This window comes from Meriones unguiculatus, chromosome 7, assembly GCF_030254825.1.
Source record: "Meriones unguiculatus strain TT.TT164.6M chromosome 7, Bangor_MerUng_6.1, whole genome shotgun sequence".
Taxonomy (NCBI): domain Eukaryota; kingdom Metazoa; phylum Chordata; class Mammalia; order Rodentia; family Muridae; genus Meriones; species Meriones unguiculatus.
This window is the reverse complement of record NC_083355.1, coordinates 6,567,017-6,588,027: the sequence shown is the minus strand read 5'-3', so window position 1 is coordinate 6,588,027 and position 21,011 is coordinate 6,567,017. Positions and strand designations below refer to the sequence as shown.

The following is a 21,011-nucleotide window of genomic DNA, read 5'->3' as shown; positions in this document are numbered from 1 at the left end:
TCACCTGAGTCTGACGTTTTCCTTCACTGTATATATTCACTGTACCTAACCTGTGTCACAGAAGGATGAGTTCACATCAGTGTCTGTTATAAATTGACCACGACCCCTTTCTCATCCCTCTCTCTCATTTCTCCCTGTCTAGCTGGTCACTTTTGTTCTCCTAGATCAGTGGTTCTCAACCTTCCTAACGCTTCGGCCCTTTAATACAGTACCGAGCCTTGTGTTGCGGTGTCCTCCAACCACAAAATTATTTTGTTGTTATTTCAAACTGTTATGCAAACATCTGATATGGGGATTGCAACACAGAGGCTGAGAACCACTGTTCTAGATAGTTTTGCTTCTTTCATGTCATTCCTGTGTGTGTGTGTGTGTGTGTGTGTGTGTGTGAGAGAGAGAGAGAGAGAGAGAGAGAGAGAGAGATTTGTATCTATGTAAAATTTAGGAGCCAGGGGCTGGAGAGATGGCTCAGAGGTTAAGAGCACTGTCTGCTCTTCCAGAGGTCCTGAGTTCAAGTCCCGGCAACAACATGGTGGCTCACAACCATCTACAATGAGATTTGGTGCCTCTTCTGGCTCACACGCATATATTCAGGCAGAATACTGTATACATAATAAATAAATAAATCTTAAAAAAAAAAATTTAGGAGCCAAAAACGCAAGAAAAATATAAACACTTTGAACCTGGTGTGTAAAAGGAACTTTTATTTGACTGTTTGAATTGTTGTCTTGGAGGCTTCCTGCCTCTCTCTGTCTAACTTAGGCCTAGTCCTGGAAGCTTCTAGCCTTGGTACAGTTTAAACTAGGACTAGAATGTGTTCAGCCTTTGAGACTTCTTAATAAGCTCACCTTTTCTTGTTCTTACTGTGCTCTGAGCTGCCTGGCTCAAACTCCTCTCCCAGCTAACTTAATTCAATCTGGCATCTCTCAACCCCTGAATTGCTCTGCTTGGCCTCAAACTAACTCTATTACTGTCCTGGTAAAATACCTCCTCTCCTCTCTCTCTCTCTCTCTCTCTCTCTCTCTCTCTCTCCCTCTCCCTCTCTTCCTCTCTTTCTCTCTCTCTCTCTCTCTCTCTCTCTCTCTCTCTCTCTCGCCCCTTCTGTCAAATCTTTCTCTCGTTCGTCACTTTTTCTGCCACTTAATTAAACATCACTTTCAAACAGATTATTCCTTCCACAAACTAACTTTGCCTTCATTGTTTGGATTAAAAGCATGTGCCACCACACCTGGACCTAAGCTTTTCTTTACCTGATACTTGCTCTATACCAGGCTGGTCTTGAACTCAGAGATCTGCTTGCCTCTGACCCCTGGATTAAAGATTAAAGGCATGTTTGTATTCCAGACTAAAAGGTCTTTGGATGTGATCTCTTGCCAGAGCAGCCATGTTCTAAATTAAAATTCCTCTCTTCTGATGTAATCCACTCAATATGATTCTCTCCAATTATATCCATTTTATATCATTTTTATATCATTTTTCTGCAATGATATAACTTTGTTCTTCATGGCTGAATAAAATCTCATGTGTACACGTAGGACACTTTTCTTCTCCATTCTTCCACTGTTGGTCACCCACAGAGGCTGGTTCTCTAACTCAGCTGTTTTGAACATGCTGGTCAACATGGTTGTGCAACTGTCTGTGAAGTTGACTTGGAGTCTTATGACTGGAGTCTTACATAGCTGGGTCATATGGTAGATATAGCTTGAAGTTTTTTTGTTTATTTTGTTTTTGTTTTTTCAAGACAGGGTCTCTATACCCAGCCCTGGCTATCCTGGAACTCCCTCTGTAGGCCAGGTTGGCTTCAAACTCAGATTTGCCTACGTCTGCCTCCTGAGTGCTTGGATAAAAGGCATTGCCACTATACTTAGCTGTTTTGAATTTGAATTTTCTTAGTGGCTGGAGCAGTTTTCATTCCCTCCAGCAGTGGATGCTGGTCCTTTTTTGTCCATGTCTTTGTCATCACTTGTTGTTACTTGTTTTCTTAACAACTGCCAGTCTGATTCGGGTGAGGTGGAATTTCAATATAATTTAGATCTGCATTTCTCTGACAGCTGGTGAAGGTGGAAGTTTTCAATATGTTTACTGGCTATCTGCATTTCATCTTTTGCGAACCAGCTGTCTGTTTTGTAAGCTCATTTATTGAGTGGGTTGTTTGATTTCCTGTTGGTTAGCATTTTGAGTTCTTTGTATTCTCTATATATTAATATTTCATCAGATGTACATCTAGCAAAGGTTCTTTCTCCATTCTGTAGGCTGTCTTGTCACACCATTAACTGTTGCTTTTGAGCTGGGTATGGTGGCACACACCTTTAGTCCCAACACTCAGGAAGGCAGAGGGAGGTAGATCTCTGTGAGTTCAAGGCCAGCCTTGTCTACAAAGGCCACACAGAGGAACCCTGTCTTGAAAAAAGAAAACAAACCAAACAAATCCAAGACTGGTACCTTTGCTGTGCATAGGCTTTTGAAGGTCATTAGGTCCTATGTGTGATTGTTGGCATTTTCTTCCCACTGGAATGTTCAGTTGTTCTGGCTGCCTTTGGTAAAGACTTCCTTCCCCTACTGAATTCTTTTTGTACTTGTCTTAAAAATCAATTGTCCAACAATGTCTGGATCTGTTTTTGGATTCTCAAATGCCAAGCCAATACCACATTGCTTTGAGTACTATAGTGTTACAATCCTTGATGTCGGGTATCATCTAACTTCTGTATTCTTTTCCTTCTCTTCTGCGTTCTCCTCCTTCCGTCTCCTCTTTGTCCGTTCTTCTTTTCTGACTTCTCATCTTTTTCTGCTTTTTTGTTTGTTTGTTTGTTTTTTGGTTTTCAAGACAGGGTTTCTCTGTGTAGCCTTGACTTCCTGGAACTCACTATGTAGACCAGGCTGGCCTCAAACTCACAGTGATCTGCCTGTCTCTGCCTCCCGGGTGACGCTGGGATTATGGGCATGTGCTAGCACGCCAGGCTCTTTGCTCTTTTTCTGCGTCTCATTATCACTTGATAGACTAGGCTGGCCTACCTTCCCGTCTCTCCTGTCATTGTTCCCACATCTGGTTTCTGCTCTCTGAGAGCCTGTCGTTGTGTCTTTTTCCTCCTTTATTTATTTATTTTTAATTTCCACGTTGGCTAAGGTATCACTCTGCAGCCCCGGCTGTGTAGAACAGGTTGTCTTTGAATTTGAGGTGATCCTCTTGCCTCAGCCTCCTTGGTGCTGAGATTACAGAGGTGAACCACCATCTCTGGCTTCTGTTTTCCTCTCTGTGTTCTGTATTATGGGGGCTGATGAGACAGTTCGGCAGGTAAGGAGCTTTTCTCTCAAGCCCAGCCACCTGATTTCAGTTCCTGGTTCCATGTGAAGGAAGGATAGAATCAACTTCTAAAAGTTGTCTTCTGACTTTCACATATTTGTCATGCATGTATGTCATAGCCAGGAGTGATGGTACAGGCACTAGTCCTAGCACTTGGGGCGGAGGCAGGGTCTGTGAGTTTGAGGCCAGCTTGGTCTCCATAGTGAGTTCCGGGGCAGCCAGAGCTATCTCAAAAACAAAAATAAAAAAAGGAACACATAGATTGTTGTGCAACTTACCAGAGTGTTCCAGGCATGCTCTGTATAGACAGAGATGAGCTATTGTTCTTGCTGGGACCAATGGACATGTATTATGTAGACTGAATGATAATGAGCTTTGAGAGCTGCGCTGTGCTCACGCAGGAGCTGTGTTTGACTAAGCCATTTACAGTAGTTTACGCAGTGTTTTTTTGTTTGTTTGTTTGTTTTATTTTGTTTTGTTTTGTTTTTTTGTTTTTGCAGCCTGGGATGAGAGCTTTCTACCATTCCCAGTTAAATCGAGCCTATCGGATTGGGCTCATCTTTGCAACCTGTTGAGATCTCCTTGGATCCTAGCTTTGGTATTTTTCCCAGGGTTATGCTGTCTAAGAATTTGATTACCATACCATCTGTTTTCTCACTCAAACCATTGATAAAAAATATTGACTAGAAGGATAAACCTGATAGCCTGCTGTTGAAATACTCTCACCCAGCACAGCAGTAACACTAATTACTTCCCTTTGGGTACAGATATTTAACTAAATATGAACCTATCAAATATTGTTTGGTGTGTTGAGCGAGGCCACTGTGCAAGCCTAGTTAGCACAGATCATGTTAGAGCAGACGGCTCCTCACTTCACCCTCAACCAGAGCCATGGACCCTACTTGCTTTTTTGGTCTTGGTTCTGAGCTTGGCAGCGGGAACATCTGTCCTTTCTTTCCATGGCTGTTGTTGCAGCCTTTAAAAAAAAAATTTTTTTTTTTTTTTGTAGCTACTTGTGGCAACACAAGATTGTTATAGTTTTCCTCTAACTCTCCTGCATGTTGTATCTTCTTCTCTTCCCCCCCCCCCCCCATCTCTTTTAGGACAGGTTTTCTCTGTGTAGCCTTGGCTGTCCTGGACTCAATTTATAGACCAGGCTATCCTCGAACTCACAGAGATCCGCCTGCCTCTGCCTCCCTCAGCCTCCCTCAGTGCTGGGATCACAGGCGTGTGCCACCATGCTCAGCATCTTCCTCTCATCTTTTAAAAACAAAACAAAAACCAAAAATCTCTTTCAAATACCCCTCAGGAACTGTCAGTGAGTCCTCTTTGGCCTGGCCCTTGGGCCTCCATGTTAGTCTCTGATCCCTCTCTCGTATGGTGTGGCGTCTCTCTACCTTCTTCACTGTCTGCTGCCACCAGATACTCCATTGCAGTCTTCCAAGGCTGTGCACCTTTCTCCTTGGTGCCCTCTTCGGACCTGTAGCTTTTGTTTGGGTCCCCCCCACTTCCCCACCCCCAGGCTCAGAGAGACTTTCCTGGTCCCGCAGGACCCCCCACCTCCCACCCCCGTGAGGCCCCTGCAGCGCCTGTTGTTCCTGTTTAGTATTCAGGGAAAACCTACATTGTACTTATTTTTTAAATTACAGTTTTGTTTGTTCACTTTCTGTGTATGTGTATGTGTGCAGGCTCGTGTGTGTGTGTGTGTGTGTGTGTGCGCGCGCATGTGAAAGTGAGAGAATCCTGCAGGACTTGACCTTCTCCTGCCATTCGGGTCCTCAGGTCCTTAGGCTTGCCAGCTGGAGCCGCCTCACCAGCCCTTAGCTATCTGTTTTTATAGCAGTCCCCAGACTGTTTATATTGTAAATGTCTCTGTGGCTCATGCTTATAGCCCCAGCTATCTGGGAGGCTGAGAATGGAGGGTGATGAGTTTGAGGCTTTTTGTATAACACAGCGGCACCCTCACGTATGGTAGCATATACTCACCGTCCCAAGCACTTGAGAAACCGAAGCAAACAAGGCAAATCTCTCTTCCTGAGGGAGGGATGTTAGTTTACGCTTCGGAAGCCATCGTCCCTCGTCTGTGAAGCATTCGCTCTTTAGTGTGCTGGTCAGCTTTCTGTTGCTGGAAGAAAGTCCCAAGATAATCACTGAAGGAGAGGGGAGGTTTATTTTTGGCTCATGGTTTCCTGGATGGAGTTCTGTATCAGATACTGTTTTATGTCACGCAGCAACTGTCTTGAGATTGAGCTAAACCGCTGTGTATGTTACCACTCAGTTCTGTCTTACACCTCACCACAGGATTGTTCCACTGCAGTGGGAGACTGCTCTGCTCATCCATTCTCCTGTGAATGACCGCTTGAACTGATCTCTGGTGCAGGGCTATTTTGAATAAAAATAAGGGTAACTTTTCTTTTTTCATAGGTATATATGTATGCATGTTCTCATGTGTATGAGAGCATGAGTATGCACATATTCGGGTGTGTGTGTCTGTTTGTTTTCAAGACAGGGTTTCTCTGTGTAGCCTTGGTTGTCTTGGAACCCATTCTGTAGAGCAGGCTGGCCTCAAACTTACAGAGATCCAGCTGCCTCTGCCTTCTGAGTGCTGGCATTAAAGGCCATCACTGCCCAGTTTGCACCTCATGTACTGAAAAGGAGTCTCTCACAGAACTGAAAGCATGGCTATTTGGCTAGTCTAGCCAACCAGCTTGCTCTGAGGACTCTGTCTCTGCCTTCCAAGTGCTGGGATTACAGGCATGGTGCCATGTTTACCTGGGCCTCTAAATGGTCACCGGGCACCCGGACTCCACACTCACACTTACATGAGACATACTTAATCTTCTGAGCCATCCCCTAGTTTTTTATTTGGGTCTAGAGAAATGGCTTAGTGGTTCAGAGCACTTGTTGCTCTTTTAGAGACCCCGAGTTTGGTTCCCAGCACCCACATGGTGGCCCCTTAACTTCATCCCAGGGAATCTGATGTCCTCATCTGACCTACCTTAAAGTGCACTAGGCACACACATAATATACATCCATACATGCAGAAAAAAAACCCACTCATATACATAAAATGAATCAATCAGTCTAACTTCAAAACATTTATTCATTTATTTAATGTGCCTGAATGTATGTATGTGTACCATATATATGAAGGTGCCTATGGAGGGGAGAAGGAGTCTGTTGCCCTGGAACTAGAGTTCCAGGTACTTGTGAGCTGTCTTATGTGGGTGCTTGGAACCGAACCTGGGTCTTCTGCTCCAACAGCCGGTGCTCTTTCCTGCTGAGCCATCTCTCCAGCTCCCTTTGAAATAAATTTTTACACTTTTTAAAAAATTTTTATATGTAGGAATGTCTTACATGTATGCACGTACCCTGGAGGTCAGGAAAGGGTGCTTGATCTGCAGCTAGAGTTATGGACAGCTCTGGGCCACCATGTGGGTGCTGGGAGTTGAACTACAGTCCTCTGCAAGAGCAACAAAGGGCTCCAGACTGCTGAGCCGTCTCTCTCCAGCCTCTACGTTTATTTATTTTGTGTGTGTTTGTGGTTGTGTGTGCCATATTGTGTGTGCTGAAGTCAGAGGGCAGCTTTCAGGAGTCCACTCTTCCTTTCTACATGTGGGTAGCAGGCACTGAACTCAGCTCATCAGGCTTGGCAGCAAGGGCCCTCCACCCACCGAGCCATCTGGCTGACACTAGAAATAGGACATATATTTGTATTTTAGCCTTACAACCTTGTACTTGTAGACTCCTTACCATTTTCTGGAGACTGCATTATTTACTTTGTAAACAGAGACAGTCTTCCTTTGAAAAATGTTTTTTTTAATTAAAATTTAATTACGTTGTTTCCCTCCTTTCCATTCCTCCCTGCAACCCTTCCCATGCACCTTTCTCCTGTTTGCTTTCAACTCATGGGCTATTTTTTTTGGTTTGTTTGAGACAGGATCTCACTTTGTAGCCCTGGCTGGCCTGGAACTCACTATGTAGACCAGACTGTCCTTAAACTCACAGAGACCCACTTAATTGTTGTGTATACATATGTGTGTGTCTGTGTGTGTATTCAAAATATATAAATATCACCTGCTCAGTTCATATAATCTTTATTTTTTTCCTTCCTTCCTTCCTTCCTTCCTTCCTTCCTTCCTTCCTTCCTTCCTTTCTTTCTTTCTTTCTTTCTTTCTTTCTTTCTTTCTTTCTTTCTTTCTTTCTTTCTTTCTCTGAGATAAGGTTTCTCTGTATAGTTCTGGCTGTTCTAGAACTTTCTCTGTAGACCAGGCCAGCCTCTAACTTACAGAGATCCACCTGTCTCTGCCTCCCTGAGTTCTGGGATTAAAGACATGTGCCACCACTGCCCAGCCTCAGATGATCTTTCTTGTATGTATATAATTTTAGGGCTGACTATTTGGTATTGGATAACCAGTTTGGGGGTTCTACCCTGGGGAAGACTGTTCTTCTGTTCTCAACAATCCTTAGTTGGCTATAGATCTAAGGTGGGGGTACCATGAGATTTCCCTTTCCATGTTAGTATGTGTTCAGTGTCTTTGTTCAGGTCTTGTTTAGACAGTTGTGTTGGTGAGACTAGCATAGGTATAACTTCTCTGACATTTCCAGGAGATAAAATCTCACAGCAGACTTCCTCTTTCCTTGGTTCTTAAGATCTTCCACCCCCTGTTCTGCTGTGATCCCTGAGCCCTAGCTGTTGGAGCTGTGTTGTAGATATGTCAGGGGCACTTGTTCTCTGCATTTTGATCCATTGTGGTTTTCTGCAATGTTGCAAGGAGACATATCATTTCAGTCTTTTTTTTTTAATGTATTTTTTTGTTTGTTTTATTCATGTATGTATATGAGTGCTCTGTCTTTATGTATGTCTGCAGGACAGAAGAGGGCATCAGATCCCATTATAGATGGTTCTGAGCCACCATGTGGGTGCTGGGAATTGAACTGGTTGCTCTAAGAGTAACCAGTGTTCACAACCACTGAACCATCTCTCCAGCCCTCATTTCAAGTCTTTATACTTCCTGTTTCACTCCTTCCACTTTACTTTTGAGTTCTTTTTTTTCTTTTTATATAAATTAATAAATTTACTTCATTAAATGTGTGTGTGTGTGTGTGTGTGTGTGTGCACGCACGTATGCATGCCCACTCACACAGGGCCACCGTGCACACATGGAGGTCAGAGAACAACTTATAGAAGTTGGTTCTGGGGCTGGAGAGATGCCTCAGAGGTTAAGATCACTGGCTGTTCTTCCAAAGGTCCTGAGTTCAGTTCCCAGCAACCACATGGTGGCTCATTATTAACCATCTATAGTGAGATCTGGCGCCCTCTTCTGGTATGCAGGCATGCATACAGGAAGAATACTGTATAAGTAGCAAACAAACAAATATTTAAAGAAAAAAGAAACAAGGAAGAAGTTGGTTCTCTCCTTCTACCCTGTGGGTCCCAGGGCTCAGACTTGGCAGTTTGAGTTCTTATTCTTGACCTAGATGGACTTGATTGTCATTTCTTGTTAGTAAGGAGAGTAATGGCTACTATTTATTGAGTACCAGATATTGTACCCTTACAGGTACTGTTTACATAATCCACATGGAACTGCTGAGAAATAGCTACTATTATGTCCATCCTAGGGAGAAGTAGCCAAAGCTGAAAAGAACAAATAACTTACCAACATGGTTCACTTTTTGATACGTTGGAGCTGAGATTTGAGCCCACAAGTATTCATTTAGTTTGAAGCTTAGGTTTTTCACAGCGAGCTGTAGGCAGAGCTGGCCCTTTAAGGATTCTGCTCCTGATTCCAGGTCAGATGTTAAGAACAGCCCTCTCCCAGAACCCCATGTATGGAATGATGGGAATACAGAGACTCTTAGAAAAATGTCATGTTCCTGGCTGCCCTCTGCACTGCTGTGGTTCCAGCTGGCCACAGTTATTTCCCTCTGGTGGCGTTGGCAGGAGAAGGCAATAGGAACACTCCCCTTCTGGATCCCGTGCCTTTCCCTGTGTGGCTAATACCTTATTCAGCCCCTGCCGGGTTGGAGTGTCATGGGGACCTCAGCCGTGGCTGTAAACAGGGTTCAGGCTGCCTAGTCAGAGTGGCCTTGGGGAGGAGTGATTTGGCCTCCAAGGATCCCATTTCAGTTGGCTGCCAAAGACTGAATGTCACTACTTTGCAAGGCCACTTCCAGCGTCACTGTCTCTGACCCTGAGGGGATGGCTCAGCTTTGATGGAAGGTCCTGGCCGAAAGGAAGGGGTAGGGAGAAACTTGGCAGCATGGCAGGTGACATCAGCACGGGTGCTGCCTGGAGGAACTGGGTGGGATTTGGGAGTGGAGTTGGTGGCTTCAGACATGAGCTTCCTGGCTGGCCCTCTGGACATAGATTTTTCATTGTTTTTGGACAGCTCTTTTACGGGTCAGCTCTCCTGGGCCTCTGATTCCTCGTAATGAGGTTGGCTGGAGGCCCCAGAGAGAACTGTCCTCATCAGCAGGTTAGTGCTTTCTCCGAGAGGAGGCTTCTGGCACCAGACCAGCCTACTCACTGTCCCTCTTTACTGAGAACCTGCCCTGATCTGAGATTGTGAAAGGTGTGTTGGCTGCCGGGATAGAAGGGTGAGGGTTGGGGCTCAGGTGAGGCGGGTGGGAATGGGAGTCAGGGTCAGGCTTCTCTGTGTTTGGAGGAGGAAGGCTCCTGTAGAGCAAACCCAGGGCATTGCATTATGCTAAAGCCTGCGTTCTGTCATAGCTGCATTCCAGCCCCTGGGCTGATTTCCCCTCCCAGATACCTGCTTGACTCTTGTCACACTGGTTGTCAGGTTGGCTTGCTGGTCCTTGCAGACTTCTGCCCAAGGTGTCTGTCTAGCACTGCTGTCATCCACTCCCACGGCACGGAGACCTATGGGCATGCCTGAGCTGGCAGGTGTGGTGCGCTCTCAGCACATGGGGAGTGTGCCTGCTTCTGCCAGGGCTCCCTCCATCCTCCCTCCCCATGTCCCTGATTACCTGTACTAGACTCCAGATGACGTTACTGCTGACTTTAACCCCAATTTTAATAATACTGATAAGCCAAGGCTTTTCCTGTCAGTGGGAGTGAGTGGCTTATAGAGTACACATGGAGCCGAACACAGAACGCCTCTGTTAATAAAGGTTGAAAAGACAAGACCTGTACTCACCAGAGACCCCTCTGGAGCTGGCTCTCTCATCCAGGGCTGGCTCCCGAGGCATGCCGCTGGTGGGCCAGGCTGGCAGGGTGCTGGTGGTCTGCGGCTTAGTTGCGATGGGCACGTTGCACAACAGTCGCTCAGTCCTGTGACCTTACTTACGGGATTCCTTTCCACTTCTTTCCCCAGATGCTGTGACTGTGACAGACTCACTGGGGTTTGTCCATGTTGGGGAGGAAGCTTCCTTCCAGGTGTGACCGAGTTCATCTGGGCATGTCTGAAGTACCCTGGGCCCATGGACCTGAAGGAGAAGCATCTGGTGGGCCCCTGCTCTGTTGCTGTGTGGCTGTTGTGGGGATGTCTCTATAGGGTTCTCCTCACCTGGGTTCGCTGGGAGATCTTCAGCTCAGGGTTTTACAGTGATGGTGTCAGGGGTAGCTCTGAGGCCTGTGGGCTTGTAAGTTCTCAGAGGTTAGCGTTGCCTGGCTGGGATGAACATAGGGTTAAGGGTGGCTCAGGTAACACAGCTGCATGACAGCCGGCTTTCTGATTGGGTTTGATCCCAAGCCAGTCTTGCCCAGAGCTGTGTAATTTGGTTTGTTTGCACTGTACTAGGGCTGTGCCCCAACCTGTCTGGCCATGTTGAAGACTGTTGGGCACCCTCTCTGTGGTTAGGGGCAAGCACCTCATCAGATTCCAAACAGAGCTATGTGTTAATCAACAGAACTGAGCTGGGCCTGGTGGTGCAGTTCTGTCTGTAATTCCACTTTAGAGGCTGAGGCAGGAGAATTACAAATCCAGGGCCTGTCTGGACTACAGAGTGAGCTCAATGGGTGGAGCGCTTGCCTGGCATTCATGAGATCCTAAATTCATCCCTTAAATCAGCCAGGCTTAGCTTTGTGCAGTGGTGCATGCCCATAGTCCCAGCACTCTGGGAGCAGAGGCAGCGGGATCTCTTGTGAGTTCGAGGACAGCCTGGTCTACAAACTAAGTCCAGGACAGCCAGGGCTACACAGAGAAACCCTGTCTCTAAAAACCAAAATCCAAAATCTGAGAACAAAACCAAGCTTGAGTGGCTCAGGCAGTTCAAGACTGGTCCTGCCTCCAGGTGCACAGAGTTTTGGATGGAGTAGATTTAGAATATTCCTCTCCTGCAAGCCAAGACTGACACCCTGGGAAGTCCTTGTGTCTCTTGCCTTGTTCCTGCAGACCCTTCTAATACCCTGTCTTTGCTCACCACAACATTCCCCCTGGGGAATTTCTGAACACATGAGTCCTGGGCTAGAAAGCCACATACCAGCAAGAGCAGCAGCCATGTTGTAGAACATTGGCTTTAGACTGATAGAGCCCTAGAGGCTGGGACGATGGTTCCCAGCTTGCAGAAGACTGTAGCCTAGGTGAGGGGCAGAACCTAGTCAGGTTAGTAGTAGAACCCACTGGAGTTTGGACCTGCCCAAGGACCTTTTCTTCTTGAGTTTTTTTCTTTTATTTATGATGAATGTGTGTGTAATGGTGTGTCTGGGGCACATGTGCCACAGCATGCCAGTAGAGGTCAGAGGTGAACTTTGAGGAGTTGGTTCTCTTCCTTTGTCTTTGCATGGGTTCTGGGAATCAAACCTGGGGCATCAGACTTATGTGGTGAGTGCATTTCCCACGGAGCAATCCTGCCAGTCCAGGAAGGATGTCTTCAATAACACTCCGGGCTCTCTGAGTAAGCCTGCAGTCCAGGGCTTTCAGAAAGCTTGGGGGGTTTGTGTGGTGACACCTGCTGCTCAGGTGGCCTTAGCCCGGGGCTGCTTTGTCTGCAGGGGGACTTCTGGTGCCCCGTCCTCTTCCTTTCTGACCCACCAGTCCCCAGCCTGTCTGGAAGGGCACAGTGGATGAGCTGCAGCAGTGACAGCTTGGCCCCCTCCTGTTCTGAAATAATGGGGCTGTTTTCCTATCACTGAAGCAGGCAGTGTAGGAAGTGGGTGGAAAAGGGAGAGGACTATGTTGCAGCCCTCTAAGGTGTGCCATGGGGCTGGGAGAGCTGTGGCTGACTGGTTTCCACCCTAGCAGTGATTTCCCGGAACCCCAGGGGACTGGAGTCTTTCTCAGTGGCTACAGCTGATAGTCCTCACAGAGCCAGGCATAGAAGCTGACCCCGCCCATCCCTCTTTCCTGCTCCCAGCAAAGACTTCCTGCCCTTAACCTCTGGACTCCCAGCCCCTCCTTTCTGTCCCCATTCAACTGTTTGGCAGGGGCCCCACAGGGAGGTACAGAGGCCAGCGAGGGGGAAGGGAGAGTGCTGGGAGGCGCTCTCTCCCCTTCCAGCAGCTGGAGAGAGTGTAGTCAAGGAGACTGAGGGCCCTGGAGAGACCGAAGGCCCTGGTGAAAGACACTGAGCCTCCAGCCGGCTCTCTAGCCAAGGGACCCATTAGGCTGTCCTCACTCCCTGGGCTGTTGTATCCATACTGAAGATGGCCTGTCCATTAGCAGAGGAAGGTCCAGCACCCTCCCAGTGCTTTACCTCTTCCCTCACACAAGTGCCTTTGCTGACTGTTTTTATGTCATGGGCCCAGAACCATGTTAGAGTCCCAGTTACCCAGGCCCTTTTGCTTGTATCTGGGCTTGGCGGCACATGCCTTTAACCTTAGCACTCAGGACACAAGGCAGGCAGGTCACTTGAGTTTGAGTCCAACCCTGTCTCTGGAGATACATAGCGAGTTTCACGACAGCCAGAGCTATGTAGAGAGAACTTGTCTCAAACAAACAAACAAACAAAATAAATGAAATTAAAAAAAGATCCAGTTGCCCCAGGCAGCCCTGGTGCCTAAATGCAGAGCTTCCCTTTGTGAGTCAGCAGCTTGTGGACTCTCCATATCACCTGGAAGGAAGGTGTTGGCATCCTGAGACACCCTTTTAGCTGGCCTTGCCCTTTCCTTCAGCTGCTGGTTTCTTTCTTCCACCAGACTCCTGGATCTCCTAGAAGTCCCTGCTAGAATCCCTGCTAGCCAACCCCCCATCCCCACCCCACCGCCCTGTCCCCCCCACCCCCCACAGCAGGATGTGCTGCTATTAATAAGGCACCGGTTCTCCCTCTTCCTGCAGCTCTCACTGTGGAAAGCTGCTGTTGGCTGGACTGGCAGGGAACTAGTGGATGATGAGCTCAGCCACAGTGGGGCTCCCAGCTCGGCCCAGCGGTGGGGCGGTGGACAGGTAGTCTGGGAAGAGAGCCAGTATTTATGTCCCCTGGGGTACTCTTGGATGCCAACATTTGCCTTCAGGGCCCCAAGCCCTCAACAGCTTCTTTCATCTGTCCAAATGTCCCTCTATCCACCTGGCTGTCCTCTAGCTGCATCTTGCCTCTCTGCTCACCCTACATTGGCCTTCTCTGAAGGGACATCTCTTGGGCATCTGGCAAATTGTGACCAACTTTAGCTTTTCAACTCTCCTTTCTTTACCCTCCTCCTTCCTCTCTCTTCCCTCCCTCCCTTCCTCCTTCCCTGCCTGCCTCCCTCCCTCCCTCTCAGGGCTGCTGTTGCTGCCTGCTGCTGCCTCCTCCCTCCCTGAATCTGCAGCGTGACTGGAAATAGGCTGAATTAATCAGCAGATTGAAGCTCTGCTCTGCTCTGCTGCGCCCAATTCTCTGCAGCACTGGCTTCTCGCTCATACAGGGTCTGGACTCTCCTCTCTTCTCTCTCCCATACAGTCTCTCTTTTCACTCTGTCATTCTATTCTGCTTCTCCCTCTGTCCTTGAGGGTGGTGGTGGGAGTTACTGTAGCCGACTGCTTGCCCTTCAGGCTCTGCCGCCCCATGCTGTTCAAGCAGGCAGAGCTATGGATACCCAGCCAGGGCAAGCACAGCACGGTGAGTAGAGCAGCTTGACTTTCGCAGTTCCAGCAATGCCCTCTTCCCTGCTTACCAGGGGGTCTTTGGGTTGTGGTTGCCAATGGAGCCCTGAAGATGCTGCAGAACAGAAGGCAGCTGGAATGACTCTGAGGTAACCAGGTCTTTGGAAGAAAATTGGCATGTCTTGGAATGGCCAGCCAGGTTTTTCAGTTACCTAGAATAGCTTTGGGGATTGAGTTTCCCAGAGGAGAAAAGGAAGTTAGGACCCAAGGCTCCATATATAGGTGGCGAAAACTCAGGGCCTGGATGCCATCACTTCTCTATAGTGAGGAGACTTTTTTCTGCTGGATCACTCAGGTAATGGAGTCAGGGGTCCGAGTTGGGACAGCTTCTTCTGGGTTTGGTAGTGGCTGCTGAAGGTGGGGAAGAAGGTGGGTGGAGGTGCTGAGGTCTGCATGAGAAAGAGAAAGCGACTCTGCCCTGCTTTCCTGGGCTGCAGATTCATCCACGTGTGCCCAGCCAACCTCAGGGGCATGGGAAGTGGCTACCTAACTGCACTTCAGTGACCTGGGTTTGTGCTGACTTCAACTCTGGTTCCTCACAGCTGTACCGATTAAAGCGGCCGCGATGGGGTGATCTGGTGAAGGGGTCACACTAACTCTATCTGTTGTCAGGGCCACTGGTCAAGGCCTAAATTTGTAAGCTGCCTTCCTGAATATACAGCCACTATTTTGCTGCTCTGAAACCGGTGGAGTAGGAAGAACAGTTGCTGTATGGGGAGAACCTCAGAAGTGCTCCACAGGGACAGGGGCCAGGTGCTGGGGAGTAGGTGCTGGGGACTTCTTGCTGAGGTGGGTGCAAAAGACATCCAGCGCGACAGCTATCAGAGGCTCATTAGACAGCGTGATACTGAGTTTTATACTTGGACAGCGGGGTCCTGCTCGTTTCTAGAGCAGTGCTGGTGATTGTCAGTCATTTTGCCCTCATTGCTCCCACAGATGCTAAGTCCTGCTAGTGCTCCTCTTTACTGTTGAAACAGAGAGAGACCTGCCCAGCTTGTGATGGCATCCAGCCTCCCCTGAGTCAACACTTTCATTTTGCCCAGTATGGTGGGCAAATCTCAGCGCTTAGGAGGCAGAGGCAAACAGATCTCTGGCTTTGAGGTTAGCCTGATCTACATAGTGAGTTCCAGGTCAACCTGAGCTACATAGTGAGATCCTGTCTCAAAAAAACAAAACAAAACAACAAACCCATGAAACCAAACCAACCAAACCAGCCAAACAGAAAACCCTGCCTTTCTGACTCAAGTTGTTTCCCCTCTACTCTGGCTGAGCATGAGCTCCAACAATAGTGGGAGGGGCTGCCGCTGCCTGTAAGACTTTAGGGTCCATCTGTCCCAGTCTCTCTGGGGTAAAGCCTCACTTCTGGCCCCAAGAATGTGTCTAGAGGTGCCAGTAGCAGAGAAAGGTGTGAGTTTTTGGCATCTGAGAGGCAGGAGAGATCTCTTGTTAGCCTTGGGAACTTACTTAAGGCAGACCAAAATGTTCCTCACCCTTCTGGACCTCAGCAGGTAAAGAGAAGCAGACCTCAGCCTGTGGTGACTTAGGTTATTTATTGTTCAGATAATAGGAACTTGCTGCAGTCTCTTCATGGTGTCAGGAACATGGAGTACCCCGTCTCACTGCTGAGAAGGTGGCTCTGACTGTTCCCTACCAACCGGTTCTGCATCTCCTTTTCCACTGAGCTCCTTAGCCCTGGATCTTTTGCCATGTGGGGAAATGCTAAGACACCATGAGGGAAGTAGAGATTTGACCTTTACCCGGCCCTTCTGCCATAGAGGGGTGAGCCGGACAGGCTTAGCCGTTGAATCGGCACAGCTGAAGCCTGTGGAGAGTAGCCTGGCTCAGAAGGCTAAATCCTCGCCACAGGGCCAGCCTGTGTGGGCAGGCACTTCCTTTGGGCAGCATGTAATTACAGAATAGCTTATTTTCTCTCTGCTGCACTGTCTTTAATCCCCAGTCTGGAGCTGCTGCTCCTGACCAGACACAACATGCGGAGGCAGATGTGTGCACACAGCTCTGGAGGCTCCCTGTCCAGGGCACGCCTGTCACCCTCCGACCAGGCCTGCCTTACCTGGAGAGGAGCAGACTACCTGCCACAGGGAAAGCATGTGATGATTGGGCAAATAGACCTGGGCCTGCAGAGAAGGAGGCAGCAGATGTCAGAATGGCCGCTGGGGAGCCTGGGGAGCCAGTGAGTGGTCTGCAGGCCTGGCTAGAGGAGGGATGCGTCCCTGGTTCTCTGGCTTTCCCCCATGGGAAGTGGCTCGCTAACTGCACTTCAGTGACCTGGGTTTGTGCTGAGTTCAACTCTGGTTCCTCACAGCTGTACCGATTAAAGCAACTGCGGTACGGTGACCTGGTGAAGGGGTCCAGCTGACCCCAGTCTCATTGGGAACTGCTCCTTCCTGGCCATTGGCCATAAGGTTAGAGCTGGAGGTCCAGCAGCTTCCCAAGTAACCTTACACGCATGGCCCTGTGCCATTTGCCTGGATCCTTTTTCCTCCCTTGTCACAGTCTCTTGGGCTTGCAGCTCTTATCTCTTACAGAGGTCCTTCCTCCCTCCACAGTTTTACACTTCATGAGTTTGGTATGGTCTGTGAATCCTGTCCGTCCCAGGAACTCTTGTATCATTGCTATGGAGGGGAAGCCAGGGAAGACTGAGTCCAAGTGAGCAGGAGCAGTGTGAGGGAAGGTGCTAGGGGCCCAGGCTTCTTCCTCTGGCCCCAGATCCTGTCCTTCCTTGACAGGGAGGAGCAGGCCCAGCCTACCCTGTGTAGCCAGTGCTTTGTTTTTCTTCTCTAGAGCCCCCATGGAGGCTTCTGCCCTTCTAGGAGATTTTGTAGAGCATAGCTGCACTGGATGCTTGCTTGTTTTGGACCCTGGGCTCTGAGGGCCAGGATTTAGGTAAAGAACACATTCTGGAAAGCTGAGGTAGGTAGTGATAGGCAGCACCTACAGTCAAGGTATGTGGCACTGGGCCTCGGCCTTGTGGACCTGGCGTCCCTGTGGAGTCATGCAGGTTTGTGTTTCCCCCAGGGCCAAAGCCAAATGACCAAAGAGAAAGCTAGGGAATTCCTTTGGAACTAGTCAGGAGAGAGAAGTGCAGAGTGACAATAGGCAAAGCTGGAGCAGGTCGCTGCAGAGGGCAGAGATGGGGCCTTTGGCATAGAGAGGTAGGACAAGGAGGCCTTGCAGCCAGATCAGTGTGTCCCCATGGCCGGCTTTGGGATTCCTCAGTAGACAGTCTTGAGGTGTCTTGTTCTAAAGACTCAGTGCCTTTGCTTGGACTTTCCCTGATGAGAGCTCTTCAGGGGGCCTCTGGGAAACACCTGTTACCCTTCATTGCCTTAACGTTTGCAGCTCTGGATCTGTTTAGTGGATTCCCTTGACACCAGCTTCACCCAAGAAATTTTGGCGCAGTGGGGTCAGGGTAGTGCCTGGACAGGCGGGTCTTTGAAAGCTGCAGGCACTGATGCAGGCTTTGTGTTGACTAAGGTGTCACTGGGGTCGGTGAGATCACTCGTGGGGTCGGTGAGATCACTCGTGGGGTCGTCCATTTTCGCATCCATTCAGCAGGTGTTCATCAAGCTTGTGTGTGGTACCCTTTGCTATAGCTCAGCCGGGAGAGCTTGTGGAGATGGGAGAATTCAGTACCTGTTTTCAAGGGATTTGGGTACAGTAGCAGAGCCAGACATGCAGATTCATTCCATAAAGTTCAGGCTGAGTGCCAGGCTGCCCAGATGCTATCAATGCAAGCCTGAAGTGCAGCTCTGGGCTTTAAGGAATTGCCCCTCCCACAGGAGATGATATTTGAGCTACCTTGAAGAGGCAAGAGTTGTCTGGTGGCAAGTACATCTTTGGCTAGGAAGTGCTCAGAGGACTTTTCACTTGTGCTGAAGGAGCTAGGATTGCAGAAGGAAAAATGGGGAAGAGGCTGGGAGGCCACAGGTCCCTGAGGCCTCACAGCAGGCACAGGGTGGAGGGTGGCTTTTTGTTTTTTTTGTTTTTGTTTTTGTTTTTTTTCAAGACGGGGTTTCTCTGTGTAGCCCTGGTTGTCCTGGAACTCACTCTGTAGACCAGGCTAGCCTTGAACTCAGAGCTCTGACTGCCTCTGCCCCCTGAGTGCTGGGATTAAAGGTATGCACCACCACCACCAGTGCCACCCTGGGTGTGGAACCAGTTTTAACAGTAAAGGTGAGAGGTGGAGAGGTGGCTCAGCTGATAAAGGCGCCTGCCACAAAGCCTGATGACCCAAAGCCTGATGACCCAAGCTAGGTCCCTGGGATCTGTATGGTAGAAGGAGAGAACTGACTTCTGAAAACTGTCCCTTGACACAATCAGTCAATCAAATGTAGTAAAGGTCAAGGGGGTCAGCTGTTGAGGGAGTCTTCTCTGGCTGGGGTGTTGCAGTGGACTTGGAAAAGGTATAGATGAGGTTGAAAGGAAAGGGGTATGTGTCGGCCGGGAAATGTTGGAGCCTGGGATATTGCAGAGGAGACTGGCCTGTATCTGGAACAGGGGACTGGCTGGGAGTGAAATGTAGGCCTTGAAAGCACATAGGTTCTAGGTGAATCCACAGCTGGGACGGGGATCTCCCTGGAAACATCCAACAGTTGGCAAAGATGGGCTGTGGCGGAACAGAGGAAGAGCAGTTGGAGTCAAATAATGAGGAAACAGACAGGTGTGGTGGCTCACACCTGTAATCCCGGAACTCGAGAGGCAGAGGCTGTCGGATCTTTGTGAGTTTGAGGCCAGCCTGATCTACAAAGAGAGTAGTTACACAGATAAACCCTGACTCAAAGAAAGAAAAAAAAAAAAGAAAGAAAGAAAGAAAAAGAAAGGAAGGAAGAAACAGAAATGGATGATTCTCGACAAAGAGTAGACTGGCTGTGAGGCTTCTCAGGGCCAGCTGTGGTGACAGGAGAGTATGGTGGAGTCACAGTGTGGTCCTTCCCTAAGAACAGCTAGTTGCCTTTTCCCTGATAGTCCTGCCTAACTTTGTATTTATTTATTTGTGTGTGTGTGAGTGTGTGTGTGTCTGTGTGTCTGTGTACTTTTCCTCTTGACTTGGGATTTATCTGTGTAGCTTTGGCTGTCCTGGACTCACTTTGTAGACCAGCTGCCCTTGAATGCACAGAGAGCCCCCTGTCGCTGCCTGGGATTACAGACGTGAGCCACGGCGCCTGGCTTCTGCCTTAATTTTTAGTGTTACAAAATCCTGTTCTGCAAAATAGTGGTATTAGAAGATAAAGGTAGTAGGATATTCTCTTTTTTTCTTAATTTTTAAAAATTATTACATTTAAGCTGGGTGCAGTGGCACAGGCACACCTGTAATCCCATCACCCTGGGAGGCAGAGACAGGCATATCTCTGTGAGTTCGAGGCCAGCCTGGTCTATAAACTGAGTCCAGGATAGCCAAAGCTACACAAAGAAACCCTGTCTCAAAAATTTTTATTACATTTATTTCTGTGTGTGGAGATCTCAGACAACTTGCAGAAGATGGCTTTCTTCTACCCTGTCGGTCCTAGGGCTTGGACTCAGCCTACATCTTTACTGGCAGATCCATTTCACCAGCCCTAGGTTTTTCCTAAAATGCCTACCCCAGGACAGATAACTAACATGCTGAGTGTGTCCCCTTAAAGAAGTTGATGTCACAGGCATGCACACCTTTAATCTTAGCACTTAGGGGCTTCTGTGAGTTCAAGGCCAGCCTGATGTACATATTGAGCTCTAGGACAGCCAGGAATAGGTGGAGAGACCTGCTTCAAGAACCAAACAATCAAACAAAACAAAACAAAAAAAACCCCAAAAACTCCAAACAAGACAAAACAACAACAAAGAGATAGGTATCTTCTGATCTGTGAAATCTGAAAGACCCTTGAAGTAAAATGGAGGTTGGGAGTGGGAGCAAGGAGAGTCTGAACGGGGCAGGAAGACCACTGGCTCAGTGGATCCAGCATGAATGAGCAGACTGAGTTGATAAAGTGAATGAAAAAGAGAAATGTAAAGAAAAGGACAGGACTCTTCCTAGGTATGGTGGAGGAGAAAGTTCACTGTACTTGAAGGGAGAACATAGCTAGAGGCAGAGAGTCCAGAGTGGACATGACTGTGAGTCATTTGAGGAGAGAGGGGAGGGAAGGGAGAAGGAACAGACGGGAACCGGGTGCAGCATCCAGGACGGCAAAAGTACGAAAGGGGCAGGTAACCAAAATGGTTATGTAGGGAAGAGCTGGAGAGCTCAGGGTGAGCGGGTGTACAGGCTAGAGGAACCCTATAACAGGTATTGGCTGAGGGATGCTGGGAGAATCTGGCAGCCAGGCTCCTCAGCCATTTTCCACTGGGTTTGAGACTGAACTGAAAGTACTTTCTTTGCTTTTATTCTTAACCCTGCTTTAAGAAATGTAGGGTATTGGGGGGGGGGAAGAAGAGGAAGAAGAAGAGCCTGATCAGAGAGTAGGGCCCTGGGGAGATTCTGACAATTTGTGCTTCCCTGCAGGGAGAGCCCCCCTTGGCCCTGGGCCTTTCTACCCGGAAGGCCCTCAGTGTCCTAAAGGAGCAGCTGGAGGCTGTATTGGAGAAACACCTCAAAGAACGGAAGAAATGTCTTACTTGGAAGGTGACTTTTCTTCAGGGGTCACCAGAGCATGGCTGGGTAGGCAGAGAAGCAGGGA

General features: G+C 48.5%; 1 protein-coding gene across 4 annotated transcripts in view; it reads left to right on the top strand.

The window, feature by feature from the left end:
- Positions 1 to 21,011, top strand: part of Tmem94 (transmembrane protein 94) — a 37,163-nt gene that overhangs the window by 2,655 nt on the left and 13,497 nt on the right. For 2 of the 4 annotated variants that reach the window (XM_021635664.2, XM_060386398.1), the window contains exons 1-2: positions 14,006 to 14,296; positions 20,837 to 20,956. In XM_021635664.2, coding sequence (XP_021491339.1) covers positions 14,243 to 14,296; positions 20,837 to 20,956 — 174 coding nt within the window. In that variant the 5' untranslated portion in view covers positions 14,006 to 14,242. Of the gene's footprint in view, positions 1 to 10,635; positions 10,766 to 14,005; positions 14,297 to 20,836; positions 20,957 to 21,011 lie in introns of those variants that run through there. The other 2 variants (XM_021635654.2, XM_021635647.2) reach the window with 2 other exon arrangements.